This window comes from Patiria miniata, unplaced genomic scaffold, assembly GCF_015706575.1.
Source record: "Patiria miniata isolate m_02_andy unplaced genomic scaffold, ASM1570657v1 HiC_scaffold_6, whole genome shotgun sequence".
Classification (NCBI taxonomy): domain Eukaryota; kingdom Metazoa; phylum Echinodermata; class Asteroidea; order Valvatida; family Asterinidae; genus Patiria; species Patiria miniata.
Window position 1 is genome coordinate 7,267,113 of NW_024037073.1, and position 27,997 is coordinate 7,295,109.

General features: G+C 42.1%; 1 protein-coding gene across 1 annotated transcript; it reads right to left on the reverse strand.

Annotated features, from left to right (window-relative positions):
• Positions 1-948: 948 nt before the first annotated feature.
• On the reverse strand, positions 949-26,897 carry LOC119743630 (von Willebrand factor A domain-containing protein 7-like). The gene is made up of 19 exons (XM_038220046.1): positions 26,476-26,897; positions 25,733-25,855; positions 21,763-21,969; positions 18,969-19,047; positions 18,215-18,306; positions 17,221-17,409; positions 15,114-15,326; positions 13,747-13,876; positions 11,559-11,707; positions 10,184-10,317; positions 9,708-9,846; positions 7,244-7,492; positions 6,689-6,861; positions 6,100-6,220; positions 4,804-5,038; positions 4,205-4,298; positions 3,657-3,901; positions 2,013-2,139; positions 949-1,798 (listed from the first exon to the last, which is right to left on the reverse strand). Exons 1-19 carry the CDS (start codon positions 26,741-26,743, stop codon positions 1,694-1,696), a joined length of 3,072 nt encoding a protein of 1,023 aa, XP_038075974.1. The 5' UTR covers positions 26,744-26,897; the 3' UTR covers positions 949-1,693.
• Between the last annotated feature and the right edge of the window lie 1,100 nt (positions 26,898-27,997).

The window sequence follows — 27,997 nt, forward strand, 5'->3', positions numbered from 1 at the left end:
CAAATACACAAAGAAAAGAATAAAATAAAAATAATGTTTGCAAAAAGGTATAAATCTGAGTAAAATTTTTTCGTCCTTACACTTGCCATGCATAATACAAGCCAAAGTAATGAAACGTACTTGTCAATAGCAATATAGAAGACGAGAGTGCCACTCATGTTGGATTGCAACTGGTTTTTAGGGCGGCGTAATTTTAAAAATCTGTAACTTTGTTTCACTTCCTTTCCGGGGTTCGTTGTTGAGGAGGCTTACATTAAATAAGTTCAAGACACTCTGTTTGAGTGAGTATGAGTGTGCATGGGTTATTTGGGCACACTGGTTTTAATCTAGTTCACGAAAAAGTTGACTATCCTGTTTCAAAATCAAAGCTTAAAGGGCCCATGACATGAATTTTATTTGGGAAAATATTTTGTGCAACTTCCTTCTCCTCTTAAATGTATATGAAAACAACTTGACATCCCTTTTTGGTTAATCTAGTTAAAAAGAGCACTTCTTTAAACATTTTAAACAAAATCCATGCTTTTCCGGACAAATGAGGGAGCTGTTGCTGTGATGTCATTTCAGGAAAACACTGTTCATTTTAGGTGTTTTCTGTTCAAATTGTGAACCCACAAATTTACTCATTGAAAATATTTGTGAGAAAAGTTTGTTCATTGGCTGTACTGTCATGTACCGACACAACAACGAGTCGCTAAAAAAAAAGAGTTAACGACAGCGAAATATCCCAAATTCCGGCAACTTTGTGTGCTGAATTTTTTGAGTTGTTACATTGAGGTTTCCGCCTGAAATGACATCATACTTTTGCTCATGAATTAACGGAAAGATTCATTTGCTAAAAACCGAAAAGGCACCAAAATACCCTTGAAAATGGCAAAATGAAATGGGAAAATACGGTTAAATGGGACACAAAGGTACTTTTTCAATTATTATATTAAAAATCTGCAACTTTTTTCACTCCTTTACCTTGAAATAGACATCTTTGACGAGTATGCGTGCGAGTTATTTGGCACTCTAGCTTTTATCAAGTTCACGGAAAAATTATTTGCCTGATCCTGTTTCAAAATCAAAGCTTAAACATATAAGTTTGTTTACGTGCAAAACTTTTGGAGAAAACTACACAAACATGTCGAAAACAGTTTTTAATAATTCAGAGAACAGCTCGGTAATCAGTCCAAGCATTACTTCTTTTTTTGCAAGCAAAAACATATTTCAATCGTTTATACCTGTTACAACGAGTTGAATGAGTCTAGCCGTACGACAAAAATATGTCTAATGGTTTGGTCAGTATGTAGAGGGCGGTATACCGTATACGTAGCGGTCAATTTAGCAACTTTCTAATCATTCTCTGTGGAGCTACATGTATCTTTAGAATCTAGTTTAAAGATATGATTCATCAGAGTTGCCTTCCGTAAGACTTTCAAAATTCTAAGAACGACTTAGTTTGCCATATGATTTTTTTGCTGATCGGCCAGCTGTTAATTTATACTCACAATGTGAAGAAGTTTGTTTTGGGGTGAGTTTGCAAAGTGTAATACGAATCAACTCAAAATGTAAACCGGTTCAATTCAATCACAAGTCATTCTAGGCTAGGGACAAGCTATCCCAGTACGCATTCGGTTCAATTAAACGTCATTCGTGTAATCGTTTTCCGTGTTGACGACTTTGTGCTGCAGATTCTTGTAGGAGAGTGCCTCTAGGCTCTAGACCTGAGGACGCCCGCTATGATCAACGTCGCAACTATGACCGCTGCAGCTATAACGCCGATCATGCAGGTACTCAGACCAAGAGGGATGTGCATCTACAGGGAAAACAAAAACTATTGTGCTATATATAGAGCATTTGACATCATGATTAATATGGACATTATTTTGGGTGAACATTTGTTCTGTTTCTGTTGACAAGCTTGTTAATGTGAAGTAGCTCTGCCAACTTCAAAGAAATGTTGTTGGGTTGGATCACTTATTCCCGCCACTCCCCCCCCCCCCCGCTTTTGAATAATTTGTTAGACCTACCGGTCCGTTGCTGACAGGTTCATCTATTTGTCCAGATATCTTGGTGTAGTGATCCACCCCACACGAAACATTGTTGCTGGCCCCATCACGAACGGTGAATTGGACCATAGGACAACAACAGCTGGCACTTCAACAAAATTACGCAAAATGATTATGTTTAAATCAAGAATCATCATTTATAGAATTTCTCGAGATATAGCTTTGTCTTTAAATTGAGCTGTATTGAGACTCGAACCTCCGACTTTCGGTAAAACGCCGGAACAGTGTTTCGGAGGTCACTGTTTCGAGTACTGCTCCGGTCATTTCTTTGTGCAATATTACCGCTATGCTGTGTAAAGCGCAGAGTGTACAGCAGGTCATGCTATACGACTGAGGGCTTGAGACAATGGGGTGTGTGCGATAATAATAACCCCGAGGACGTTGGACCAGTCCTCGGGAGCTTTTCGTGTACAAACGTTATGGGAGCTGTCGAGAAAAAGTTGAAAGTACAAACAAAGGGAACAAAAGAAGGGAACAATGGAGGGTCCTCAATGAGAAGGGAACAATGGAAGGTCCTCAATGAGAAGGGAACAATGGAGGGTCCTCAATGAGTATAGTAAAACACGACTGAGTGGAGTGACGAGGCTTCGCGTCAACTGGGGCCGGCAGGAGGTTACAAGGCCCTGTCACACTGTTGCGAATAGAGCTAACGTGTGCCTGACGTTTTTGGAAATCTAGGTGTACGTTCGTGTAATAAGTTGTCATTCGTTCGTGACACGTTTGGCATAAGTTGTATTCTTTAAAAGTTCGCAAGGGTTCGAAAAGGTGCGCTGGGGTCTAGGACAAATTTTGAGCACATTCAAAATTTTGAGCGGTCGACAACGTAGTGATCAATACGCTATGTATACGTTGAGCATTCGCTGTGAGAACGTTTCGCACTTCGGGCGTAGGTTGGTTCTTCGTCAGCTGTTTGGACATATACGTCCAACCCAAGGATCTTTGTCATAATAGCGAATGCCCAGCGTAAACATAGAGTTTGTCAGAAGCTTGGTTCATACTTCATGCGAAAGCGAATGCGAAGCGAATTTGACATCATAAAACATTTGCTGCGAAATTCGCCCGAGTTGAAATATGTTCAATTTTTGCCACGACGTCACAAATTCGCGTTCGCTTTCGCGCAGAGTATAAACCGGGCTTAACGAATGGCTAACGAATGTGATGACGTGGACTTGGAGAGCGTATTTATGGGTCAGCAGAGCCACGTCACTTGACCGGCTGCAGCACGCTAGGCATACGTTGGCCGTTCGTTGCGTACGTTCAGCATTCGTTGGATGGACGCTACGCATGTGTTGTTATTCGTTACTATGGACGCTAGTTATACGCTCAGCATCCGTTCCTCATTCGTTGGGCATTCGTCTTATACGTCAGGAGTTCGCTAAAAAAAACACCCAGATTTTGGCCGAGAATTTGAGCGTATCTGGACTTTGCCAAATTTCGAGAGAAAAAATCAGTACGCTAGGCATAAGTTAGTTCTATTCACTACTATGTGACAGGGGTTTTTGGTGGGCGAATCGCAGCGTTGTGGGCGATCAACCCTGACCGTGAACAACTCTTGAACACACGCACGCATAGACACGTTGGTTCGTTATTACCTGTCAAACCTACCTGTACAGGAAGGTGACATCGTCAGCTGTAAAGTTCTCATAGACGAGAGACTGTTTGCCTGTACCGCCGCTCTCGATCTCAGGGTCCAGCACTACCTCAGTCACGATAGCGTCGTCCATGGCACGGGCGCGCACCCACCACGTGTGCTGTTGGCAGTCACGTCCCATCTGATCCACCGTGCAGCCACCGCCAGAACTTAGAATGCTGCAGGTCGGCGCAATGTGATCGTTTTTGTCTGGATTTTCCTATAGAATTTAAGGGATAGAAGATTAATGTTGTTTACTCATAACTGAATATTCTTTGCGCTAAATAGGCTATATTTTAGGGGCATTTTTATGAAAGTGCTATGATGGACGAGGAAACATTTGCGTAGCAGAAACCGGTAACCAGACCAAATTTCCAGACCAAATTTCCTGCCAATAGAATGGTCCTTAACTTGATTTTGCTTTGCAAAAAAACCCAATTGCGCACATCTCTAGTAAATTGGGTTCAGGTGATGATGTGCAGCAGGATATGCCCTTATCCTAACAGCCGATGAATGTACTTACATCTACTTCATCCTGTACTGCAAACACTGTGGCTTCAATGAACAGGAAATTACGGGACGAAGACACCGAACTCGTGACAAAAAGTGTCACCTTGCTGGGAAGACAAACACAAAATGACCATCAGTTCAGTACGAACCAATCCTTTAAATATCGACAAGCATTCGATGTATTTAATTTAAAGCAAAGACATGTTATTCTGAAACAAAAATGGACCATATAAATACGTTTGTGTATAAATTAAGTTGGGGACCTATACCAAAATTTACAGGACCATTTAAAAGTCTTTTAAGATTTGCTTTAAATTGTGCTTAAATTTGCAGGGAAAACACTCACTGAAGAAGGACACTTTAAGCAATGGGGTGGGCCTACAGGCTTGAGGTTTTTTGGAAATTGTTCCCCAACGACCCCAACCCTATCTCATTGACTTTGTAGAATTACCCCTGCGTGAAGGTAACGCTAAAGTGAAACCTATACGAATCGGCTGTAAGGAATCGATGATTAAGTCATGTTTGATGATCAAGGGACCCGGATGTCTTGCAGTCGAAAGCAGAGACAACACCGAATATTGGAGACCCCCCCCCTCCCCTTCGAGCACCTACACGGGTGTGCCAGCAGGTACGTCCCGGGTAGCGGTGACTGTCACCAGTCCCTCCCTGGTCTGCCCCGTAGCAAGCACCATACTGGTCGGTGACACCTGGGCGGTGACCAACGAGCCCGTGACGGCTGACGACAACGTCCTGTTCAGCACCGACACGGAAATGTTCAGCGTGTCCGCCGGGCCATCGTTGGTGACTCGGAAGCCAAAAGTCCCGTTACCTCCAGGGACAAGGTCCTCTGTATGGGTTTTGGATGAAACCACGAATTGAATATAAAAACTAAATGTGATTAGTAGGACTCTACTCGCGTAGAGTCCTACTTAGAGTTATTTCACGAGTCTGCACTTTAGTAAGCTTTAGTCCAATGAACAGTTCAGCAACATAATGACGCAAAAGAGTCTAATGTATTTGCAAGTGCGACCTTGCTTGCTTCGATTCTGCATGGCGTTCCGTGCAAGGAGCGACATGCATGATATCATCAGGGTTTTTTTAACCGTAAAAACTATGGTGGCTTTAAAGGGACATCGCAAATATTTGCGTCAACATTCGCGCCAAAAGTGTCACGTCTCGCTCTCCGGTCGCAAATATTGACGTCAATATTCGAGTCAAAAAGTTCACGACTTGTTCTGGGTAGCAAATTTTTAAGGACATTTTGTTTCCAGCAAGCTCGGTACTTGTGACCGGAGGGCGAGACGTGGAATTTTCGACGCGAATGTTGCCGTCAATATTTGCGACCGTAGAGCGATAAGTGAAATTCTTGTCGTGAAAATTTACACCAATATTCGCGATTCGGGGCACGTCGTGAATTTTTGTCGTAACTATTTACACCAATATTCGCCATTTGCGATGTCCCTTCAAGACCATCATAGAAAACTCTACAGTAGATAAATACGGAAGTTGTTAGGAAGTAGAAGGATCACAAACAATAATAAAAAAAAAACCAAATCGAAATTGGTATCTCACTGCGTTGAATTAATATTTCGCCGCGGCGGGTTGGAAGCTCACAAGTTACTCACTCGTTGGGAGGGGGGGGGGGGGGGGAGGGGGGGGGCGGAAGGCGATTTTTTTTTTTTACACAACTATCTGAAGTACCCTCAATTTTTTTTCAAGATATCAATTTTGATTTTATTTTTTAATTGCTTGTGGCCCCTCTAAGCTCCCGTAGATAACCGTATACTGTATAGCTGCAGACAAACATGCCAGTTTCTATACACAGCCTTGTACATGTATATCTCCCAAACAGCTTTGGGTTGTGTTTTCTTTTTTTATTCTCAAATGAAACTCCAAGAAGTCACTAACCTATAGTGTTGTTACTGGGAAGTTGCTCCAGTTTGAATTTCACGACTGTGATCTCAGACGGCTGGGTGCGGAGAAATTCCCTGCCCTGAGTGTCCAGTCCGACAATGCTGACAAAAAAAGGCTGAAGAAAAAAGTTCACACACCTGCGCTAAGGAAATCACAAACTATCTGAACCAAAAAAAAGGGACAAGCAATGAATTGTTCCATACTTTGAAAGGCCAAGTTGTAATAAAATTATTAACAAATCTTTAACCATGTCAAACACACTTGAATATATAATCTCAACATCGGTTCCAGTTTGATGACATACATATTTGTAGGTTTTCTCTGAAGTCGAAAAAGTCTAGGGAAGCATTTTCTCTCTTGATTTTGAATTTTCTTTTTAGATGGGGTTGCTCATCTAAAATGTTGAATTAATAAGAGAGTTCATGTTTACAGAGCACAAACAAGTTCAAGCAGGGAAAATAGTATGCATTTTAAACTGTGTCAGCGCGCCCTTCCTTCACAATACTTTTTTTTACCTATAAAAGGATTGATGCCTTAGACGGTTAATTTATTGATCAATGCGAGCTGAAAATAAACAACTTACCTCAGTGGGGAGAATAAGACTCGCCGTGAATATCCCTTCCGTCCTACCGGTCACTGGCTCAGCACTCGCCGTCAGGAGCGTTGCGTCACCCGCGGAGTTGTGCAGTCGTATCTCGCTGACGGAGGACGCGGTGTCCGGAGCTGACACTTGGATCATGAGCAACACCTCAGCTCCTTTGAATTGAAAGGGTTACAGGAGACGTTCTTATTCACGGCCGGTCGGGTGAAATATACCAATAACAATTACAAATGTACTATCAATACTATTTATTTGATTACATTTAAAACTTAACCGAAACGTCTGTGTTTGTAAACATATTTAAAAAAAAATGAACATGTTGTCATTATCAAAGAGAAATATGAGAAATGGAGCATATATTAATTCGCCCCGGCTGTACAGCAGTGAATAAACCCCTGAATCGTTTGGAGACAAGACATTCATTGTCTCCTCTCTATACAGGTTTTCGAGTTACAGTGCCTAGGACACTTTGGATGAATCCTTGTTTCATTACCAGAAAGAAAGAAATAATAATACAGAGAGTTATCCTTCGCTCACCCCCAACTGGTTTCCCGTCTATGGGAAACGCAGTGCCTGTTGCGTCCGTTTCCAGAATATCGAAGGTGAAATCCAGATGGCTGTTTGCTGACACTTTGACGCTGTACTCCGTTGACAAATCCAATCCTCGTAGTTTTAGCAGCCAGTTGCCCTTGGCGTTCGGCTCGGTAACGTTGATGCTGAACACGAGCTGTACGTCCGAACTGGTGTAAACGTTTGCCCCCATCTCGCTCGGGGTACCTTCCATACCTTGAACAAGAAAACCGGGGGCCAATGGTATGAGTGTGTGTTTACAGTAAGCGAAACGTTATCGCTAATGTAATGATTCTGAGCTTACAGGGTTAGCGCAGATGTTTTTCTCCGCTAGTGCTGTTAGCACAGAATGGTGATAAGTACAGCCGCATGGTTGCGAAGGCCGATTTATAAAGGGTACGTCATACTTAATTTTGAATGAAATAACATGCACACTGACATGTTCACGTTGGCGGGCGAAATCTTTGGAAATCATTCCTCTCGTTTGGCAGATCGTATCTTCATGCAACTTTCAGGGTTTGTTTCCTTAATAATGATCCAGCTATGTGCTTAAAATCGTTTTGATATGTTCAGTACTTTTCGTTGAAATTGCAAAAATAGGCCTGGCTAGGTGCATTTTAAAAAGTTGTAACACTGGTGTTTGCAATATCGGTAAATCTTTTCAAGCCTCAAGAATATTAATAAGGTTCCTATTCATTATGGTGTGCAGTAAATACTGGCAGAATAGCCTCGTTCACGAGTTATTAATTATAAATACAAATGTATCACCCTTTTTGTCGGCTTCCGTTGGTCGATACCGAGACCCACGCGAAGTAACGCCGAGTGACGCTAATAAATATGCTAATATGCGCTCCGTCATTGTTGCCCCAAAGTCAGCCAACCTAAAAACCATGCACGTGAGTTAATTTGGTCAGCAAAAAAATCCTCGTCGAAATTTACCTTGCGGATAGTTTCAAGGTGTAACACAAGAGCGTTTGCAACAACAGATTAAGCTGAAATTCGGAATATACTTAGATGATATATGTGTTCAACTACTCGTGGAATTTTAACTAGAGGGGATTCCTAGAAATCGAGATAAATACATCATAATTTGGTGACGTTGTCGAACGATTTCTTATCGACTTTAAGGTCAGCTTTACCAGTAACCAGAATTGACGTTTCAGCATCGATGACGGCGATTTTGTTCACTGACATGAAGTTTAGAATGTCTTCTTCCGTTATAATTTAACATTTCAATCAACCTGAGCATATTTTCTGAGAAACACAACGTTCAAAAGGCCATTTTTTATTGGGGGGGGGGGGGGTGTGCATGAATTTCACTGTTCTGTTAAGGCAACCAAGTACGTAATGGGATTAACGTTGTTTACAACGGCGACTCTTAGGCCTTCGCAACCACACGGCTGGGTAAGCAAAGAATCCGTGGTTACCAGAGCCATGAAGAATAGTGTTATCAAGCATAATTTCATGGAGATGTTAAGCAGTAAATATTTCCATGCTTAGCCGGTAGCGTAAATAGGGGGCATCACGGGGGCACATGCCTCCCAGTGGATGTCCGTTCCCCCGGGTGCCCAGCCCCCAATTAAAATCTTGAATTGAACAAAAGTATATATAGTTTGCCATCTGGTGGCCCCCCCCTCCCCCTTAAAAGCTCCAAATATTGGTATCATTGGGTGTTTTCTAGAGCAGGCAGCAAAGAAAGGGGGCAGCAAACAAAACATAGTAAATCGTGACGTAATAAACAGGACACGTTTATACTACGCTGCTTTGGGAGTCATGTTTATTACTTCACGATTTACTATGTTTTGTTTGCTGCCCCAACGACGACTTTTACACAAATTACACGTTTGGGTCGAAACAGGACCTGAAAAACAGCTCTCAAAAGTACCTTTTTGTACTCATTTCATGACAGACACAATAGTCGTTTTTATTTCATCAAACCTTAGGCTACATATACCCGGAAAATGACGGAAATGTCCTCAACCATTCCACCACCTCTTTAAATTATAACGTAATGTTGTTCACAGGGGGTGCATACCTATGTCCCCCAATACCGATGTTCCCCGAAATCCCTACCAATATAACCTTAACCCTAACCCTTACCCTAGCCCTAACCCTAACCCTAACCCTAACCCTAATCCTAAGGATTTGGGGGGACATCGGTAGCGGGGAACATCGGTAGCGGGGAACATCGGGTAGATCCCGTTCACAGGCCTACGTGTATGCTAGATCTTGCAATTAATAATGAATGCAGTGCTGAATTCAACCATCATTGTAAAGTAGTTCCCTGCACCGTAGTTCACTGAAAATGAAAGTGTTTAGTGTTCTTGCACGGTGTTCTAGGGAAACAGGCATCCCACTTTTAGTTCGTTTCTTTTCTTATACTTTCCTTGACAAACTGTATCAAGACATTTTAAAAGAACCTGTTTGATACCATTGGGATTCATGATGATCACGGTGTTACTCGACAGCGACCCGACAACAGACACCAGGAGCTCCCTCATGGTGGAATCGACGGGTATGTCCACATCCAAAGCACTATGGCCCCTTGAAGTCCTCTGGATTATTTTCACCTGGTGTGCGAAGGAAAAGGTTTTGATTTTCATTTGTGTCACCACCGAAACTTCAGTAAACATTCGACCCCATGGTCTTGTCGTTAAGTGTTTCATTTCTGTCATTCATCAGGCGCGGATCGGGGGGGGGGGGGTTCACCCCCACTCTATGTAAAAGCAACTTACAGTTTCGAGGTATGGTTCAGAAAATACAAAAAGGAAATACTTTTTTGTAATGGGACTACTCTTATACCACGAAATTCCAGAGTATATTCACAAAAAATTTGTGCCGGACAGGCATCAATCTGCCTAAACTATTTCAAAAAAAAATACCACCCTCTAAAGTCTAAAATAATACCTGAGAGGCTCGGATGTCGCCTTCTATAATTTGTGTCAGTTCGCGGATCCCACTCTTGTCTGTCCGGTAAATCTCCCCGCCTGATGCGGCGGCGATACTTACATAGGACGGCGACACACTCGATATATCAATCGCTGTGGAAACATTGATAAACAAAAGAGCTGGCATCAGGACAAGTTGTCATTTTGAGTAGTATGGTAAGAAACTGCTCTTCAATCAACGAATAGTATAGTGTTGTGAAGTGCATGCGATGCTTCCTTCGTAAGTATGGCCACCTCAACTTACGAAGGAAGCATCGCGTGCACCTGTCGTTGATCTCCGTTAAAACAAAATCTAGCTGCTGAGTTGAATTCTCCGTCTTCGATATTATCGCTGCCATAGCAAAGCAATTTCAACATACCATCACCAACACCACGAAGTAGCACTCCGTCGTGTGTAAAACCATATTTTGTCGGTTTTCATTTTTTCATTTTTCAATTTTTTTTTTTACATTTTTAAACATTATTCATCAAGGCCTACCATTGCACGAAGTTTCAAAGCTTCAAGAGCTTTACTGTAATAATTACGCTAATTATCCATGGCAACTTTTGCACGAGAGTGACAATTTTTGTTTTCACGAAGTAGTACTCAAGTTCCATTTACCATTGTAATGCATGGCGCGCAAAGTACTTAAATGCGAGCAAAACGTTTTCACGAAGTAGCACTCTTATCTCCTTGTGTCAGGCCTGGATTATCCAGCACTGTGCTGGCCTTCGAAAAATTCGGGAGCCTACGAAAATATCACAGTGTGGCCTGGATTGCTTAGTATAGCTTAGCATCAACATGAAATTGGTGCTGGTGTATAGGGTAACTAGGGCCTACGGAACACTGGTGCCTAGGGCCTACGGAACACTTAATGGACACATCATTACACTAGGGTACGCTCTTCAGGATATAGATGTACATGTATGTCAACATTGTATACTCGCGCTCACATCAACACAGCGCATTTTAAAAGCTTTTGTACTTTGTCCACTTTTCAGTGTTATTGAATACATTTTGGTTGTTGCGATGTTGGAAATATACCTTAAAATCCACAATTTTTTTCTCATCACGAAAAACTGTGGGGATGATTCAATAGCCCATCCCCCTTGTCTTAAAGGGGGGATATATACCCCCCCCCAGGATTTACACCCCTGCAGCCAAGTAATTCCGGCCTATGTATCCTCTTTAGTGACGACTAAAGAAGTCCGATCCTTCGTCGTGCGACCGTCTTCTTGCGCGTTTGTGCGCCTTTGATGAGCGTTCGCGCAAAATGGCGGTAGCGTTCGATAACGTAAATTTTGGGCGAATGGCCAGTCTAGGTGTTTGCAACATGTCTATGGCCTAATCTCACCTCGTTTGCGTCGTCTGGAGGAGCAAGTACCGGTTAAGAGATAGATGACACGGACCTCCTTCTGCTCAATTAGAGCCAGGACATCCGGCACCTTCTCGCTGTCCTTATCGGTGGCGTCTGTGAACACGTACACATTGGCTCCATTGATACTGCAACCGGTTAAATGTTACCATAAAAAGGTTATTTTTACAATGCATGTTAGGAAAACAGTCAAAAAAGCGCGTCACACAGCAATTCTTTTGCATAAGGCACCACAATGTTTTACTTACAGTTTGAAGCGCGGCTGCGGGATTCCACACGGTGACCGGGGGGGGGGGGGGGTGAAGCCTGATAAGAGCGAGAACGATGGTCTGTGTGCCTCTTCCATTCGTAAAACAGGGGTGTGCAAAATGGTGATAATAGAAATATCCCTTTGAAAGTCGTTATTTGTATGCTTTCTTGCTTCTACAGGCATAATTCAAGCAATTGTTCTATACCGAATGTTTATATTAGTTTAGTATTGAAAGAGCAATTCTAGAAAAGAATCTGTATAGTTGCTTCGTGCCATCGCGCCGCAGTGAATCCCGTACGCCGACACGTGGGAAATGCACTTACCGTGTATAGTAGCACCTTCAATGACGCCCCTATAACCCCTACACAAAAATGATCTTTTTTTGTGGAAACGCTTTTTTAAGATTTCGTTTTTATTCCTTGAAAGATTCATCAAAGGTCTCATCTTTACTCCAGAGTCGTTTGAAGGAAATCGCTCAGTTCAACATGATATCGCGAATACCAAATTCAAAATGGTTTGTCTCCAACGTTTGTTTGGGTGTATGACAGTCTGGTGCCTGGCTCAACGAGTGAGCGATAACGTTGTTCGTAACTAGGAATTCGACTGGCTCGGCGTGTTTGCTTGGTGACTGTCTATGGGCCTTTCCAAAACTCTGGCTTTGTATTAAGAAATTAAGGCCGCCGGCAGGCAACTTCGTGGACTCTTGGTGGTGCCTGTTAATGTTTCAAGACTTATCAGTCGGTTGATACGAAACCAAGAGTTGGTAAATTCCGTTTGGTTGGCATCTCAGTGGTTTAGAATTCAGAGGAAAAGCCGTAGCCGAAGACGAAGCCAAGGTTTCGAAAAACCCCGTGTGTGTTGTCAACCGTTGAGCATTGCAATACGATATCGCGCCGTTTCGAAAAGCATGCAGGGCCCGGCGCGCTGTAGCTACGGTAGCTATCTAGCTCTTTCGCTCGTACCCCCGCCTCCAAACAGGACGCTGGGAAGGGCAGACGAATTAACGCTCTGATTGGATAGATTTTGCGTGACCTGTGACCTGCAAGTCATCACGACCACGACCCTGCAAGGTTTGAAATGGCCGTTAAGACTGAGTCATTCATCGCTCTTGTATTCCCATTCATAAATGCGACGCCCCTTTTTTGGTTGAAAAGCATAACAATGTAGGAAAATCTGTAAAACTTTTCTGTTTTTAAATTTTCAACCCCCCCCTCAGTTGCTCGGGGGGGGGGGGGGGGGGTACGAGCGAATCTAGCTCTGTGTGTAGGCTCCTTGTGTAAAGGGTGTGTGCACGGACAGCGATGTATACAATATACAATGGGTTTGCTTGCCAGCGATGTGTGCGCGCCGCTGCTGTCAATAGGGAGGTTTCGCAAGCGAACGGATACGCTTACACTTACGCTTAGCTATCCGTATCCGTTTTTTTACTTACGTGTAGCGAGCGAGATATGCGTGTCGTCTGCACGTTTAGCGGATAGTGAGTGGCGTATGACGTCATACGTGCAGACGACACGCATATCTCGCTCGCTACACGTAAGTAAAAAACGGATACGGATAGCTAAACGTAAGTGTAAGCGTATCCGTTCGCTTGCGAAACCTCCCTAATGAAGGAAATGATACACGTTCCCCGCTGGGGTCGCACAACCGTTCCAAACCAAAACCAAAAAACTAATTGATAAAACCGCGTTTTGTTAAGGGAACACATGTGTGCTTGGCCGGTTTTTTAAAACTATATGTTTAAGACCGATTAGAGTCCACATTTTATGTGAAATTGGAAAAGTGTTTAAGACTAGCCAGCCGGTCTTTACCAACCGTTTAAAACTGGCCACGTGACGGGCTCTCGACCAATAGGAGTGGGTAAACTGTCTTAGGTATTTATGACTACCGTTTAATACACGGAGGGGTTGGATTCTAAACCTGTTCTGGACACCAAGTTCCAAGCCGCTGTTCGCCAACTCCGGACAGTCACCACCGCCGTTGGCAGTTAGCGCGTTGATGTACTCCACACACCTCTGATCATCAGTGGTTACAAAGACCGGTCCGTAATCTGTCCCGCATAAAAATGAGTATATTTGCAATTAGTATGACCCTTGCAGGCATGGGCGTCGCCAGGATTTTTTCTAGAGCGGGGCAAAAAATATTGTTGCCAAAAAATGCTTGTATTTCTCAACACATTCTCGATTTATCAGTTTTAGAGGGGGGCAGGGACATCCCCCCCCCCCATGTCATTAAATTTACACCACTTTGTCTTCGCGCCTCTTTTTCTTTTCTTTTTTTTTTCTTTTTTTTCTTCTTTTTTTTTTTTTTTGGTTGCTTTTCCAGGGGGGGGGGGGGGGGGGGGGGGGGGGGGGGGGGGGGGCAAGTGCCCCTCCTTGCCCCCCCCCCCTCGCGACGCCCATGCTTGCAGGAGTGCAATTACAACTTTTAAGTTTGGATAAGTTGGCATATTGAAACAATAAACAAGTTAAGATACCGGTAATAAATCTCGGAGTTGACGGGGTGAGTAATAAGGGCTATGCAAATAAAACGACGCATTAAAACTGCTTGCGTCTTGACTGGACATGTTTCAACTGCGATAATCTGGAACAAAAAAATACTTAATCAATTGAAAGATGTTTGCTTGATGTAATACAGCACCGATTTATTACGTGTCATTCGCACTGAACGATGAGGCGCGCCTATACATGGAAACAGATATTTCTGCTGTTGGACATTTAACGATTGTTGACTGGTGTGGTGTGGGATATGACGTGAACACCCAAGTGGCGAATAGCACCCCGAGACGAAGCCGACGGTGCTATGCGCCCCTCGGCCTTACATTATTTGGACTTTGATGTAAAATCACGAAAACAAACAGCAGTAAACACTACACTAATGAAAATCGAACGTCAACTCACATGCTCAAAACAGCTGATCGTCTGCTAGTTCGCTGCTCCCACTCATGTGTGAAAACATGGTGAAAATAGCGTGGGTACCAACGATACAAGCGTTTATTACGTACGTGATCAGGAGTGTGCCATCATGCAATGACTTTTTATAAACTTAACACGTTATCGTTCTAGGCCAATAACAATACAGTATTAAAGACAAAGGCATAACAATATTGTTTAAAACGGAACTGTTAAAAAACATTTACTTCGGGATGCCAAGTGAGGAAAACCCTCAGAAATCGACAATAACTCGTTCAATGACTGGCTGCTTTTATTGCTTGTGCGTGATCCAGTTGTTGTTCCGACTCCCAGGTTTACAAATTACCCCAAAAACTTGGTTTCTGCTCCACCAACCTGGATCGTTAAACGGTGCGACGACGTACTTGGAGGCCGCCAGGCAGGTTTCTCCGTGCAATCCCACGAGGCGGATCGTCTCCTCTTTCACGGCAGCGACGTCATCGGACATACTTCCCGAAACGTCAATTACGAAAGTCAGCGAAGTGCCTGCGTCCAGGTTCAGCAGCTTGCGGAATTTCTGCTCGCCAATGAGCCTGTACAGACCAGTTTCTGGTGGAAAACAAGTTTATTGTCAATCAAATTGAGGGTTTTGGTTCAGCAATAAAAACGGCAGCTCTTCCCAAACTTGCAATGGCGTTATATCATAATGTATTGATACCACAGCTTGCATTATCTTGCTGTCATCGTCTTCTTTTTACTGGTCTTGAATTTGTACATCTGTCATGAGTTTATTTCTTTCCAAGGCAAACAAAGCCCAATCTTGGTAAAGCGGTGGGTGTTTTTTTTTTTTTGGGGGGGGGGGGGTCGTTTTTTCCCTTCTTCAGCAACTCGTAATATTTTGTCCACGCCCAGTTTTCTGGTGCAACCACCAAAATATGCAAACCACACCCTGACACTACATATGTCACAGCTGAACCCACTTTGACTCCAACTTTGGTGAAGAATATTCCTAAATTTTGTACACGTACCGAATTTAACCAAGCACTTGGTCACGTCGTTTGTAATAAGCCAAAACAGTTGCTTCGCCCAGATATAAAGTCAAAGTAAGATACAGCCTAAATTTGACCTCACTCCGTTTCTTGAAAAACCACAAATTTGTTTGAAATACACTGCAATCCAGGATTGCTGGAAATCTGTCTGGAAATAAGAATATACAGGGTGAGTAAAAAAAAGCGAAACCCAAATGTTGGGACTTCTGTTTTTAGTGAAGTTCTGCATTAAGCATAAAATCTAGGATATGAAAGCCCAATTCGTAAGCTTTCTTTTAGTACAAGAACATTCCAATCACTCATGTACTTTTGAAGTTACGGAATTTTAAACACAACCACCGTTTTACTGTCCACAGATCACAAAAAAGGTGTGCGTTCCTTCAGCAAAACGAAACAATTCACACACACACACACACACACACGCAGTTTTTTGCTATGCTTCCGAGGATTGGCTGTGTTTTCCTTTGTCCCTGTAATATAACACTCTCCCATAGACTAAGCACACAAACCTGCGTTCGAGGACAATAGGCACCTTCCTTCGAGGAATAATGCGTAATGCCATGCAGGAACACCCACACACATTATCGTTTTGCTGAAAGAACACTTACCTTCTGTTGATCCGTGAACAGAACTATAAAACGGTGGTAGTGTTTAAAATTCTGTAACTTCAAAAGTACATAAGTGATTTGAATGATTCTTGCACTAAAAGAAAGCTTATGAATTGGGCTTTCATATTCTAGATTTTAAAAGTGCTTCATGCAGAACTTCACTTAAACAATGGTCCCGACATTTGGGTTTGTTTTTTTTTTTACTCACCCTGTATATTTTCTTACACCGAATATCTCTTGAATGAGTTTGTATTTGACCACACCCACTTTCCCTGGACATGTTTTCTGCCCACTGCCACGCCCCTATTTATTACCCTTTAATTGGCCACGCCCCCTTAATATCGGTCAACAACCCTTTTACACTCCTTTTGGACAAGCCCTTTTATTTTACCACATCCCTTAGATCGAAGCACACCCTGTTTCAGGCGCGATTCTATGGGGGCTAGGGGAGGCTTTAGCCCCCCCCCCCAATTTTGTCTAGCCCCCCCCCCCAAAATAAATCTATTAAAAAATAGAAATGGCTATATGTAGGATAGTGTTCATGATTGTAGGATGTTGTCAGCACTCCACATTGAAAATAGGGTACGAGCCCCCCCCCCTCCAACTAATTGATTTTCGAAGGCGTAAGTGACCGGGGAAAAAAAATCTGGATCCAGCCCTGCCAGCCCCCCTTAAAGATAGGCTCTAGAACCGCGCCTGCCCTGTTTTAATTGATTACACTGCCTTGTATTTTATCCCACCTCTATCATTAGAACACTCCCCCTTTTTATCTGATTTACACCTCTTGTAATAGTCCACCTCCCCAATGTCCCCACCCCTAGCTTTGGACCACACCCCTGGGTATACCTGGGTGGTAGAAGAAGTCCTCGGTGGCTTGTATTGCCGTCAGCGCGGCCTGTTTGTGGAGGGTGTAGTGCGGAGATCGCCGTGGATCCGAGGATTCCTTGTTGATGCCTCCGGTGGCGACCTCGGTCCTGGACGCGTCGTAGAGACCACCATGGGAGCACGCCCCCCAGTCACTTTCTGGGTCGGCAGCTGCGAGAGAATTGAGTTGACATATCAAAATTAATTTTCGGAGTTCAATTTGGGGAGTCGAGTAGGAGCACCCCGGTGACCTGGGGTCGAATCCTACCAAGGGGTGACAGGTGGATTGGAGACGTATCCTCCCACCTGTAAAACCTGCTATTCTTAATTTTATAGGCTTATAACGAAAATTTCCCGTTGACGTCATTAATTCGCAACCAAATAGCATTTGCTTGAAGGGTGATTCTTGCGTTATTTTTATGCAATTAAAGTATCTTGATGTATAATGTATAAGTATAGGGTCAGTGGGACCGTTAATATTTCTTGTCAAAAGAGATAAATTGTTCCTGTCACGGTGTTACACATGTTTCCGTGCATTGCTAAACAGACTCTGATGAGCAGTGGTCCAAATTTAACGAAAGAAACAAATATGGTATAGGCCTATGTTTGTGCAAAGGTAGCCAAATAACTGACATCTACTAGTTTATTTTTTTTTTTTGGGGGGGGGGGCTCGATGCGATAAATAGCAACCACTTCGCGACCACTTTTGCTTGTTCACTTCTGATTATGAAGCACAAAATCTGCAAAACAAGCACAGCATCTAACATCTACATCCAACTAAAACGGAAAAGCCGTTGCAACTTGCTAACGATTGAAAAGCATAATTGCACATTGATAAAGTAATTTAAAAAAAGATGTGGATCTTGAGTTTAGAATTTAGCGGATAGAAACACAAAAAGCATTTAGTATCCAAGCATTCTGGAATGAATTTATTTCTAATTTTGGGCCGTGAGGAATAAGGCACGTGATTATTTACCTGGCTTTGTCACATCCTGCCCGCTTCTGTAGCCGCTGGTAAGGTAGTGAACGTAGGGGCGAAGATTGTTAGAGCAATCTTGCAGTTCGGGACTGTCGAAAAAAATATGGGGAATCGAGAAAAAGAAACGAAAAGAACTTTTACAATGTTCCCAATGATTATATCACATTTACAATTTTCTTTTTATCGGGTCAGTTCAATCACGAATTAATTTGAGGAAGATATTTTTCATATCTTATGACTTATGACTTTGAGCTATAATTGCATAGCCAGTAGCGGATCCGGGGGGTGTAAACATCCCCCTCCCCTCCCCCCGGCCCTCAGCCCCCCCCCATTCAAAACGCTGATTGTTTTTTATTATACTAGTAAAGTTGGGCCAACAAACGATGAAATTTGACTTAAAATTCCTATTTGTTTCTCAAATTTCCTTAGGAATGGGGGAAGGGGCATGCCCCTGACCCCCTATAACGAGGGCATGCTTTCACTCAAATATCAAACACCCCCCCCCGTCTGAATGCGTTTCCTAAAAGCTATAGATCCGCCCCTGATATAGGAATGTAGGATTATATATATATATATAAAAAATGTTTGCAGTATAAAGCTTTTACATTGTAATCTAATATTCGCAAACCTCGTTCTAGTTTTCATGAATCACTGATACGTTTGACATAATCCAAAGCACTGTTCTTTTATCGAATTTGAAGCACTCATCTCTTTCGGTTCATTTTTCGTTGGCGTTTCCCGGATGAATTACCGTGTAATGTTTCCGGCACAGTTTTGACACATGCCTTCACTTTCAGGGCTTTGGCGCAAAGACAGCGGATCATGTATACCTAGAAAAGAAAATTGGAATGCTTTAAAAGATCAAACTATTTATATCATTCAACAAAGATATTTTTCAAACAAAGACACTGACTAAATGGGGAGCCGCCAACACAAGACTGCGCGATAGCTCAGTTGGTAGAGCACCGGAACGGTAAGCCGGAGGATGCAGGATCAAACCCCGCTCTATATACTAGTCAATTTCTTTGTTAACCTTATTTCAGTGCGCAACACGATTTACATGGATCTTATTTTCTTCGTTCCATGCCATTTCCTTTCCATTCCCTCTCGCCAAGAGGCCGTGCATAATTTCTTTTTTTCCCCTCGCAAACACATCTGTCATAGACGTCCTAAGTACATAAATTGTTTGCCAATCGAAATTCAACATTAGACCAAAGCAAATCCGGGTCATCTGGCATCATAACACGGATCTAGATTACAATCAGTCGATATCGAGAAAATCTTGTTCCTGTGTCACATCCGGGCCATCTGGCATGTGATCTGCTTTTTGGATACTTTGTTTTTGTTTTTCTGTTACTTTTGCTATTCACGAAACTGGACTATACATACATCATTCAGTGTGCTCAAGTGTTGCTATGCAAAATGTGCAAATCATTTGTCTTGATTAAGGCAATAAATGTGTGCTTAGCCGGTTTTAAACACGATGTTTAAGACCGGTTGGAATCTGGATGCTGATAATTACCCGAGTCAAAAGCGAGGGTAATTATTAGCATCCAGACTCCAACTAAAAATAAAAACTTTTCGGTCCAAAGCAAATAAAAAATTATATTTATATATAAAAAATTATATTTCCAACAATTTTGTTCAACAATTTTACTTCAACTTTTTCGAAACACCCCTCTAGCTATGTTATGGTCTGTCCCTCTCGCGAGTAGTCGTAAACAATTCCTTATGGGTGCACCCTTGCATTAAAATTCCCATAGACACTAGTGCTAAATGCCCATACTTCAAATTCTCAGTTAAAAATACTCAAAATTCTCACATGTATTTAAGCTGCACAGAAAAATGATGATCAACATGTCATCTTTAATTTTCTTTTCATTTTTTGGTGGGTTGACCATTGACTTTTCGAGAAATTTTCGCCCAAAGCGGAACGGTAGCCATCTTGAAAAACTATCCCTCCACAACATGGCAAAATAGCGCCACTTTGTCGAGCCCAATTGTATCCAAAATGCTCAGAACAGGAAGCCCCAAGTCCGGGCCAGAGGTTCATTGCCATATCTCTTCAATTGCCCAATGTTATGGCTCTCAGAAATCTCTAACGTAGAATATTTTTGGCCTATTTACCGGTGTGCACACTTTAGGACCTTATTCACAAGGAAGCCATTTTGGTCGTGTTCCCTAAATGTATTGTATAAATTGTAAACTGTGGAATGGGATAGTGCCAGACTATCTATGCATTGTAGCCTCATTTAAAAAAAAAATCAAATGTGGCTTAAACACGAGGTAATGTTGCAATTAACTTTACGTCATGCTTTCGTTTCTCTTCGCAAGTTAAAAAAATATAGATTTTACCTCGCTTTCAATTCAATATGGCCGACTCGTGAATAAAGCCCATAAGGAGATGGCGAGCGCGTCGCGCGTACTGCCCGATGTGGGGCACAGAACGCAGCTGTGCCGGTGTATTGTGAATTTAGGGCTATGAAACACTGACTCACTGGTAGTATTGCGCATGCCTACGTGGGGATTGTGAACGTTCAACCAATAAAACGGTAAAAGGCACCGGATTTCATAGGAGTCCAACTTTCATGTGACACTGGAAAAGTGTTGAAGACAAGCCACCGGTCTCTATAAATAGTTTAAAACCGGCCACATGACGGGCTATCGACCTATTGGAATGGATAAACTGTCTTAAGTATTTATGAATAAAGTTTTAATGGCTGAATGTTGGCGCTTTGTTTATTTCTTGCACGTTTAGTTTACTATTTTCGAGTACAGTGTCTTTGTTCTCAATTTATTCGGTGCAATAAAATTAATGGTAACTTTCTTCCGGAGATTGCCAACATTAGGCCTATGTGTCTAATATTCGTTCCTAAATATAGGCATAATCAAAGGTCAGGATGACAGGAAGTGCACGCAATGGCCTACATGTATGGGGAAAAAGGGGGAAAACCCCGTTTGATAACATCACGGACCATCATGCGTGTAGGATCCGTGATTGCATCCGGTTCCTAACAAATTCGTGCATGAAAAACGCGTTTACGAGCACAAATGGGCGCATGCTCTTAAAGTTGCTCCTTTTAAAGCACACACACAAAAAACAGTTATATAAAACGCATAAGAGGAAAAGTGCGTTTCGGCATTTGCTTCAGAATCACAGCGTGCCGTGGGCGGAAACGCTTCCGGGTAAATCCTCTGACCCAGCCCCCACCCCCTTAAAAAAAAACAAATTCGTTGACAGAATTATAGTGTTTGGAAAGGGTTTTTTTCAACGATCGCTCGGCTAAGTAAAGGTATGGGAGAGCTAAGCAAAAAAAAATCCGTTCTGCCACTAGTCCTTTTCATTAAACATTTTTTTAAAAGAATCTTCCTCGAAGCTGGTCGATCCCTAGATTTTATCCCGCTGCAAAAACTTTCAGATACGCAATGGCAACTTATTTTCTTTGCAAACAAAACGCGTTGTGGATTTCAACCAATGTGTTGTGAGTGGTTTAACACGCCATTCCTTGGCTTCGTATCGGAGTAAAGAAAGATGAAACTCTTACCTAGTTCACTGGAGGTGAAGATTTCATCGGGATTCTCGTTAAGCCATCGGTGCAGCTCGATCCAGTTGGTGTTGGAGTAGAAGCTCTGAGCCATGTGCAGGAACTGGCCACAGTACTGGCGCGCCACATCGTAGTCAGGCGTGCTCTCGTCTCCCGCCAGAAGGAGGGTCAGCAAGGTGTCCTGGATGCCCATCATCTTGCGGTTACCTTGGGGGAGGGGGACGTTCGAAGACGGGACACTTTCTTTTGTTCACAAGCATTCAGCCACGACGTTTTATATTGGCGACCATGAAGCTGCATAAACTACATGCAAGGTTGGCAACAGTTTTGCCAACAACCTGATAATTCAGGCCTCCACGCTTCACTTCTACAGCATAACCACCCTTTAGAACCCCTGAGCCTCCTGACGACTGGCACAGCATACTGTCCGAAACAAGTTTCCCTGGTTTTTTCAGAACCTCACAAACTCACAAAAGAGATTTGTAACATGGTGCTACTGTTAACTCAATCTCATTAAAACCAAGAACAAACAAATAAGCTATTAAAACTTTCTTATTTGACCTCCAAGGGATAACTAAACGTTTGAAAGTGCGGGTAACATCCTCACGATATATTTGGGTTGACTTCAGCACGGATCCTACACACAATGATTAACGACTCGGCCCAACTCCTGGTTAGACGCGTGATAACGGCTCGTACTGGTGGCAAATACCATGAATACTTGTCAACAAAGACCGCTGCGTGCGGCGGCTTTCGGATTTGCAGGGCTCTGCGCCCGATATGGTGTCGAAGTCTGTCAAGCCAGCTAATTATATTTTCGAATATTCATGAGTCTACGTTTTGGGTCTTTTTTATTGAATTCTGATAAAGTGATAACTACATAACCATGTTAATGCCAAGCACGATATCTTTAGCTTTAAATGAACAATGAAATGTCGCTTTTGTTTCATCGGTTCGGCATCACATCTCTCTAAAACTTGTTAATGAAAGCCTATAAAAACGAAATTTGGGTAAACGATGTTTTCCTCGAAATTTGACATTTATTTCCCAGGTAAATACTTCATCTATGACGACAAAAACTGCACAATACCATCTGTTATATCCCGAAGTATTTTTTTTTTTTTACAATTTTTGGAACAAATATATCTTACATAAGGAGTAGTTTTGCTAGTAGTTTTACAGTTTTGTGAATATTTCCGTTTTAGATGTCGTGCAAAACCCCGACAAAATGGTATACCTGGAAAATTCGCGATTACGCGCCAACGTATGCCCGTTATCACGCATCTATACCAATTAAGGCAAGTACGTACCCTCAGTGCATTTTGTACTGGAGCTAAGAACAGCCGTTTGTCCTGGTGTGTAGGATCCGTGATTTCAGTGAGAACAAAAAAAGCGCGGCACCTAAAAAAAAATATATCTTTATTTTTCTTAGGTTGGGGTGGGGTAGTTGAGCTTAACGGGAACAATGTTTTTTTTTCTTTGGGGGGGGGGTGGTAAAATGGAGTGTTTTATAAGTCCCTGGACTTCTAACATCTTCCACATAACTTTTTTGCTTTCCATGTGTCTTTGTTATTTATCTTCGTCAAATACTTTTATGTCTTGTTTATCTACTATTAAGCTGCGAGCTTTATTTGTGTTCATTATGGAAGTTATGAAATAAAAACTTGATTGAACTGAATGAATACCTATTTAGCCTTAGGGGCATTCAGGAGGCTGAGAACCTATCTGCTTTTCCCAAATAAGCACCCCCAATCTCCAATTCCTTTGCCTCTTTTACCAGTCCACAGCCCCACCAAGTGGCAGATGCTTTCCAGTCCCTTCCGTATAGCAGAGCTAAAAAGGTGTCATATAGGTTTTCAATCCATTCCATGAGTTTTCAGTGAGTCAATGGGTACGAATACGGTTTCCAAATCGCAGAGCATTAGATCTCGTATCTGTGTTCACATTAGCGTGTGGTCAAAAACATTCACGCAGGAAAATTCTCTTTCGTTTGTTGGTTTTCGATTAGGCGAATTTGACAGAAGTATTCATTTTATCGAAAGTAAAACGCACTTATAGGAGTCTGGATTTGGCATTTGCATTTCTCCAAACCTCAGTCATAGTGGCGATAAGAAAATCAGTTTCATTTAAGCAAATAAATTTATACAATTCTCATGACCTTTTCATTTTATGTGACATTTGCACAAAATGATCACACCAAGTAACAAATCGGTCACTTTGGCCGGCACAGAAAAAAAGTCTGTGTTTTTACGCAGTATTGTGTCGGCAAATATCCAACATTTATTTCCTGCTATCACCTTCAACCTTTACATTTTCTTAGTTATGTAAAAAAAAATGTTCTTATCGTAAAAGCACTGTCAACAAAAAAACCGTAAAATTACGGTCAGTTATGGGTCTTTTCCAAAAACACGAATTTCCCGTAAATTTAACGGTAATTTGCCGTAAAGTAGAAGGAATGCAAAGTGGGGTGGCGTCGGGGCTGGATGCAGGGGTAGTATGGGGGGGGGGGGAATAGGTTCCAGTTGCGGCAGCTGGGAATTGGGTATGCACACGTTTTACAGCTTGTCTGTTACACGCATAGTAGTTTTCGTATCATTTTAGGTGATATTATCTGTAAGTTGTTATGTAATTTTCATTTACAGCTTTTTACTAATCCCACAGAAAGGGGGCCGACCCATTGCTGGTCAACACCGCAGGATTAGCTGCATCGCTCTCCAAATTCTGCAACATCAAAGCATTAACAGTGATCAGCTTTGAATGAAAAATACACGTAGCGAACCTTGCGTGTTTGCACTAGGTGTGTATACGAATCACAGCTTAAAAAAACGGTTTGAAAGGGGAGGGGTTTGGAAAGGTTACGAATACAAAAGCACTGTGAATCCGAGCCTGCGTCATATACGTCAGGGCACCAAGTTTTACGGGAAATTCACGTAGCATGTTCTTTCTTGTGACGCTTCGAGCGATAACGGTAAAAAATACGCGAATTTGACAGTGTTTTGACGGACTTTGTTTACAGTGTAATTTCCGCTTCAAATGTATTTATATTTTTCTTTGAAATAACTGTACGCTCCTTTATTAAACTTTCTCAAAATTCATGTAATTTTAGTCTCTGTTTTAAAACTAAATACATGCAGAACACAATATACATATAATGCAACTGCCTAATTTCATTGTGCATGTGTTACTTTTGTAAATGCACAAAAATGAATTCCTGAGCGGGACTGAAATCTAAAACTCACCAAATTATATGCCGAAAATGTCTCCCTAAGGGTACATTAACAGGAATTGTCAACACTGTTTCTGCGCTTTGCTGGACTTTTTGGAACAGTAATTGAACAGGGACATTATTAAGAGGTCACAATCATCAGGCCTATCAAACAGAACAACGTAAACTTTAAGAATTCTCACGTTTATTTTTAAAACATGACATTGGTGAATATGATATATCAAAAATACTGCATGATAAATGGTCAGCATTGGCTATTTTGGTGAAAATCAAAAGAGGTGGTTTTCATGAATGAAAGGTTTTTGGAAACACCATGTGGGAATAATTTCTCAAACTAAGAGAATGGTTCTGAAAAGAACCAGAGGTATGAACTCGACGTTCCAGTCAGTATGCTCTGACCGTCTTCAGGAGAGTGCCTAAACTCTAAGAAAGTAAACACTTAAGACTAAGTGGTAATATCGAAATCGATGAAGTGTAGAGCAAGCTTGGTGTGCCCACTGAAGTTGAATTACAGTAGGGCTGCAGTCTCAGTAGAGGGAGGACCTATGGTGTATATAGGAGACCCAACAGTCTGAGGTGATAGCAGAGGACCTAGGTTGTTTTCATGTTATCAAGTACCAGCTATGGATTAAGGTCGAAAGGTGAAGGTGCAGGCGTGATGGGGGCTGCGGTTCGTTTTAATCATACAAAAATATTGAAAGCTGGTTAATATCGATACCAACGTATTTGAAGGTTTATACATACCATTGTCAATTTGGTTTCCGTTAAAGTGCCAGACTGCCCTGTGCGAGTATTTGTTAGATATCTGAATGTTCGTATTCAGTATGGCTTTGATGACTCGTTCAAATTTGGTGGAGTATACACAATCTAGCACACACAAAAAACAGCCAGGATACATAACAAGACGTTAAAATAAAGCCATACATTAACATGCGTTTCAGAAGACTGTTCGTGTCACTGTAAAAAATAAAAACAATTTAATCGACGTTTCGGTGCCAATCGGGATTACTATAAATGTAAAGTCGTTTTAGATGCTTTCAGCCCTACAGTAAAGAGTAGCTGTCTAAAAAGAGAAAAAAATCATTTTATTAAATTTCAATGGCTCTGAACCCTAACTCTGTGCATTGCTCTAAACAAACATTGTTTGTATGGTTTACCAGTTAAGGAACTATTGTGATAAAGAGTCAAAATATTCATTGTTCATCTGATAGGCATTCCCAACAACCGTTCTTGTTGTTAAGTCAGCTAATTACATACAAGAAATTGACAGATTCGAAAAGTGAAGTGACTTTGGACAGTACGTATTCGTACGTCGAGCTAATAATATCACTTTGTGTTTTTTCTTAGAATCACGCGTTTCTTTCATAGTTATTAGTCATCTCAAAATTATCGGATATCCACGAACATCTCTCGAGTTGAACTATCCACCGTGCAAAGCCCCAAGTATCATGTACATTGCTATATGACTGTGTGTGCATGGGTCTTACCTCCGTAGTGCCTCTGAAACAACCGCGAAGGAGTCAAGGGATTGAGTCCCGTAAGATCGCCCTTACGGTACCGATCCGGATTGGTATCTTCGAAGTACCTCGCCACGGCACGCACGATACCCTGCACCGTGATGTCCGTGAGGGTGTAGTCGGTCACTGGTAGCGAAACACCGGCGTTGCTTGGCAGGAACGCCCCGCTCTGGCGCACCAGGCAAGTGGCCACAAAGACCCACAAGATATGCATCGTCGTCGCGGTGAGCTGCCTCATTTCAGCGTCGTAGGTGGGTTATATGAAAATACCACACTTCCCGAAAACGCTCAATGTTGATAATGGAGCCGAGATACGAAACAGCCGACCTAATATTGTTCTTGCCAACACAACCACCATAAACAAACACACTTAGGAAATGTTAGGAAACGTGTTTTTTTCACGTTTTCCTTCCTCATCCATTGGCACTAGCTGCCTTTGGAGGATTGAGATTACGTGGCAGACGTGCGCTACTGATTTCGTAGGATGCATTTCATCAAGGTCTTAGGCCGGATCTTGTGTTGTTTTTGCTCTGCCAAGCATAAATATAGACCTGGATTATGCTTGAAATCCTCCATACTGCTCCAGGATGTCACTGAAGCCTCAACACTGATATTGGCAGTCACTGCCGCAGGATTTTGCATGACTCAGCAAGGGGTGACCCTCCGGGACCATATTCAAGAACTAATGGTAATTTGCAGGATTGAGGCTGTATGTTGTTTTTCCATGAGGCCAATTGGAGGATTTTACAGGATTGAGGCTACATAAGATCATTGGCAGGTTTATCCAAACACGTAACTGACGCTGTCAAAAGGGATCGTAAATGGGGGAGTAAAAGGGAAGGGTAATAAACTCCCCGTGAAATTATTCTTTCTGGCATGCTGTCCGTTTGAAAGACAACACCACAAGAAGGCCATTTCCAAACATTCGTCAAGTGACGCATATTAAAATACTGTATTTATTTTGTAGAAAAGTCGTTTCTTGCCTTTTTGTGTGATTTTAATTGTATCTCTATTTGACTTCTTTATTTTCTGTAAGCACTCTTTACTAAGGGCAAGTGAAAAGTTTCTCATCCCGACTCGTTTTTTATTTCCTGCCCTCCTCTGTTTTTGTTTCTAGATTTGCAAGTATATATTTTTATATTTATTATATTTCTGATATTTTTGCAAAAGTTGTGTCCCTTCTGGCCCACATTAATTCTCTATGCCTGAAACTTGGACATAATCCTCTCCCCTCTGGATATTGTTGTCCGGCCGAAGGAAAACAGACTTCCGTAATTAGCTGAATTCTAATTGTCGTTATGATCACTTATTCTATGTAATATACCCCTGTGATATAGGCAGATTCGGCGATTAATTATGCAACTACATGTACAGACATCGAAATTGACCAATCAAAATCTTAGTCCAGATTTTGGAGTGAATTGACGTCACGCATGCTTAGATATATCAAATATTCGACCGGAGATGGGCTCCGTGGAGAACGGGTGATATT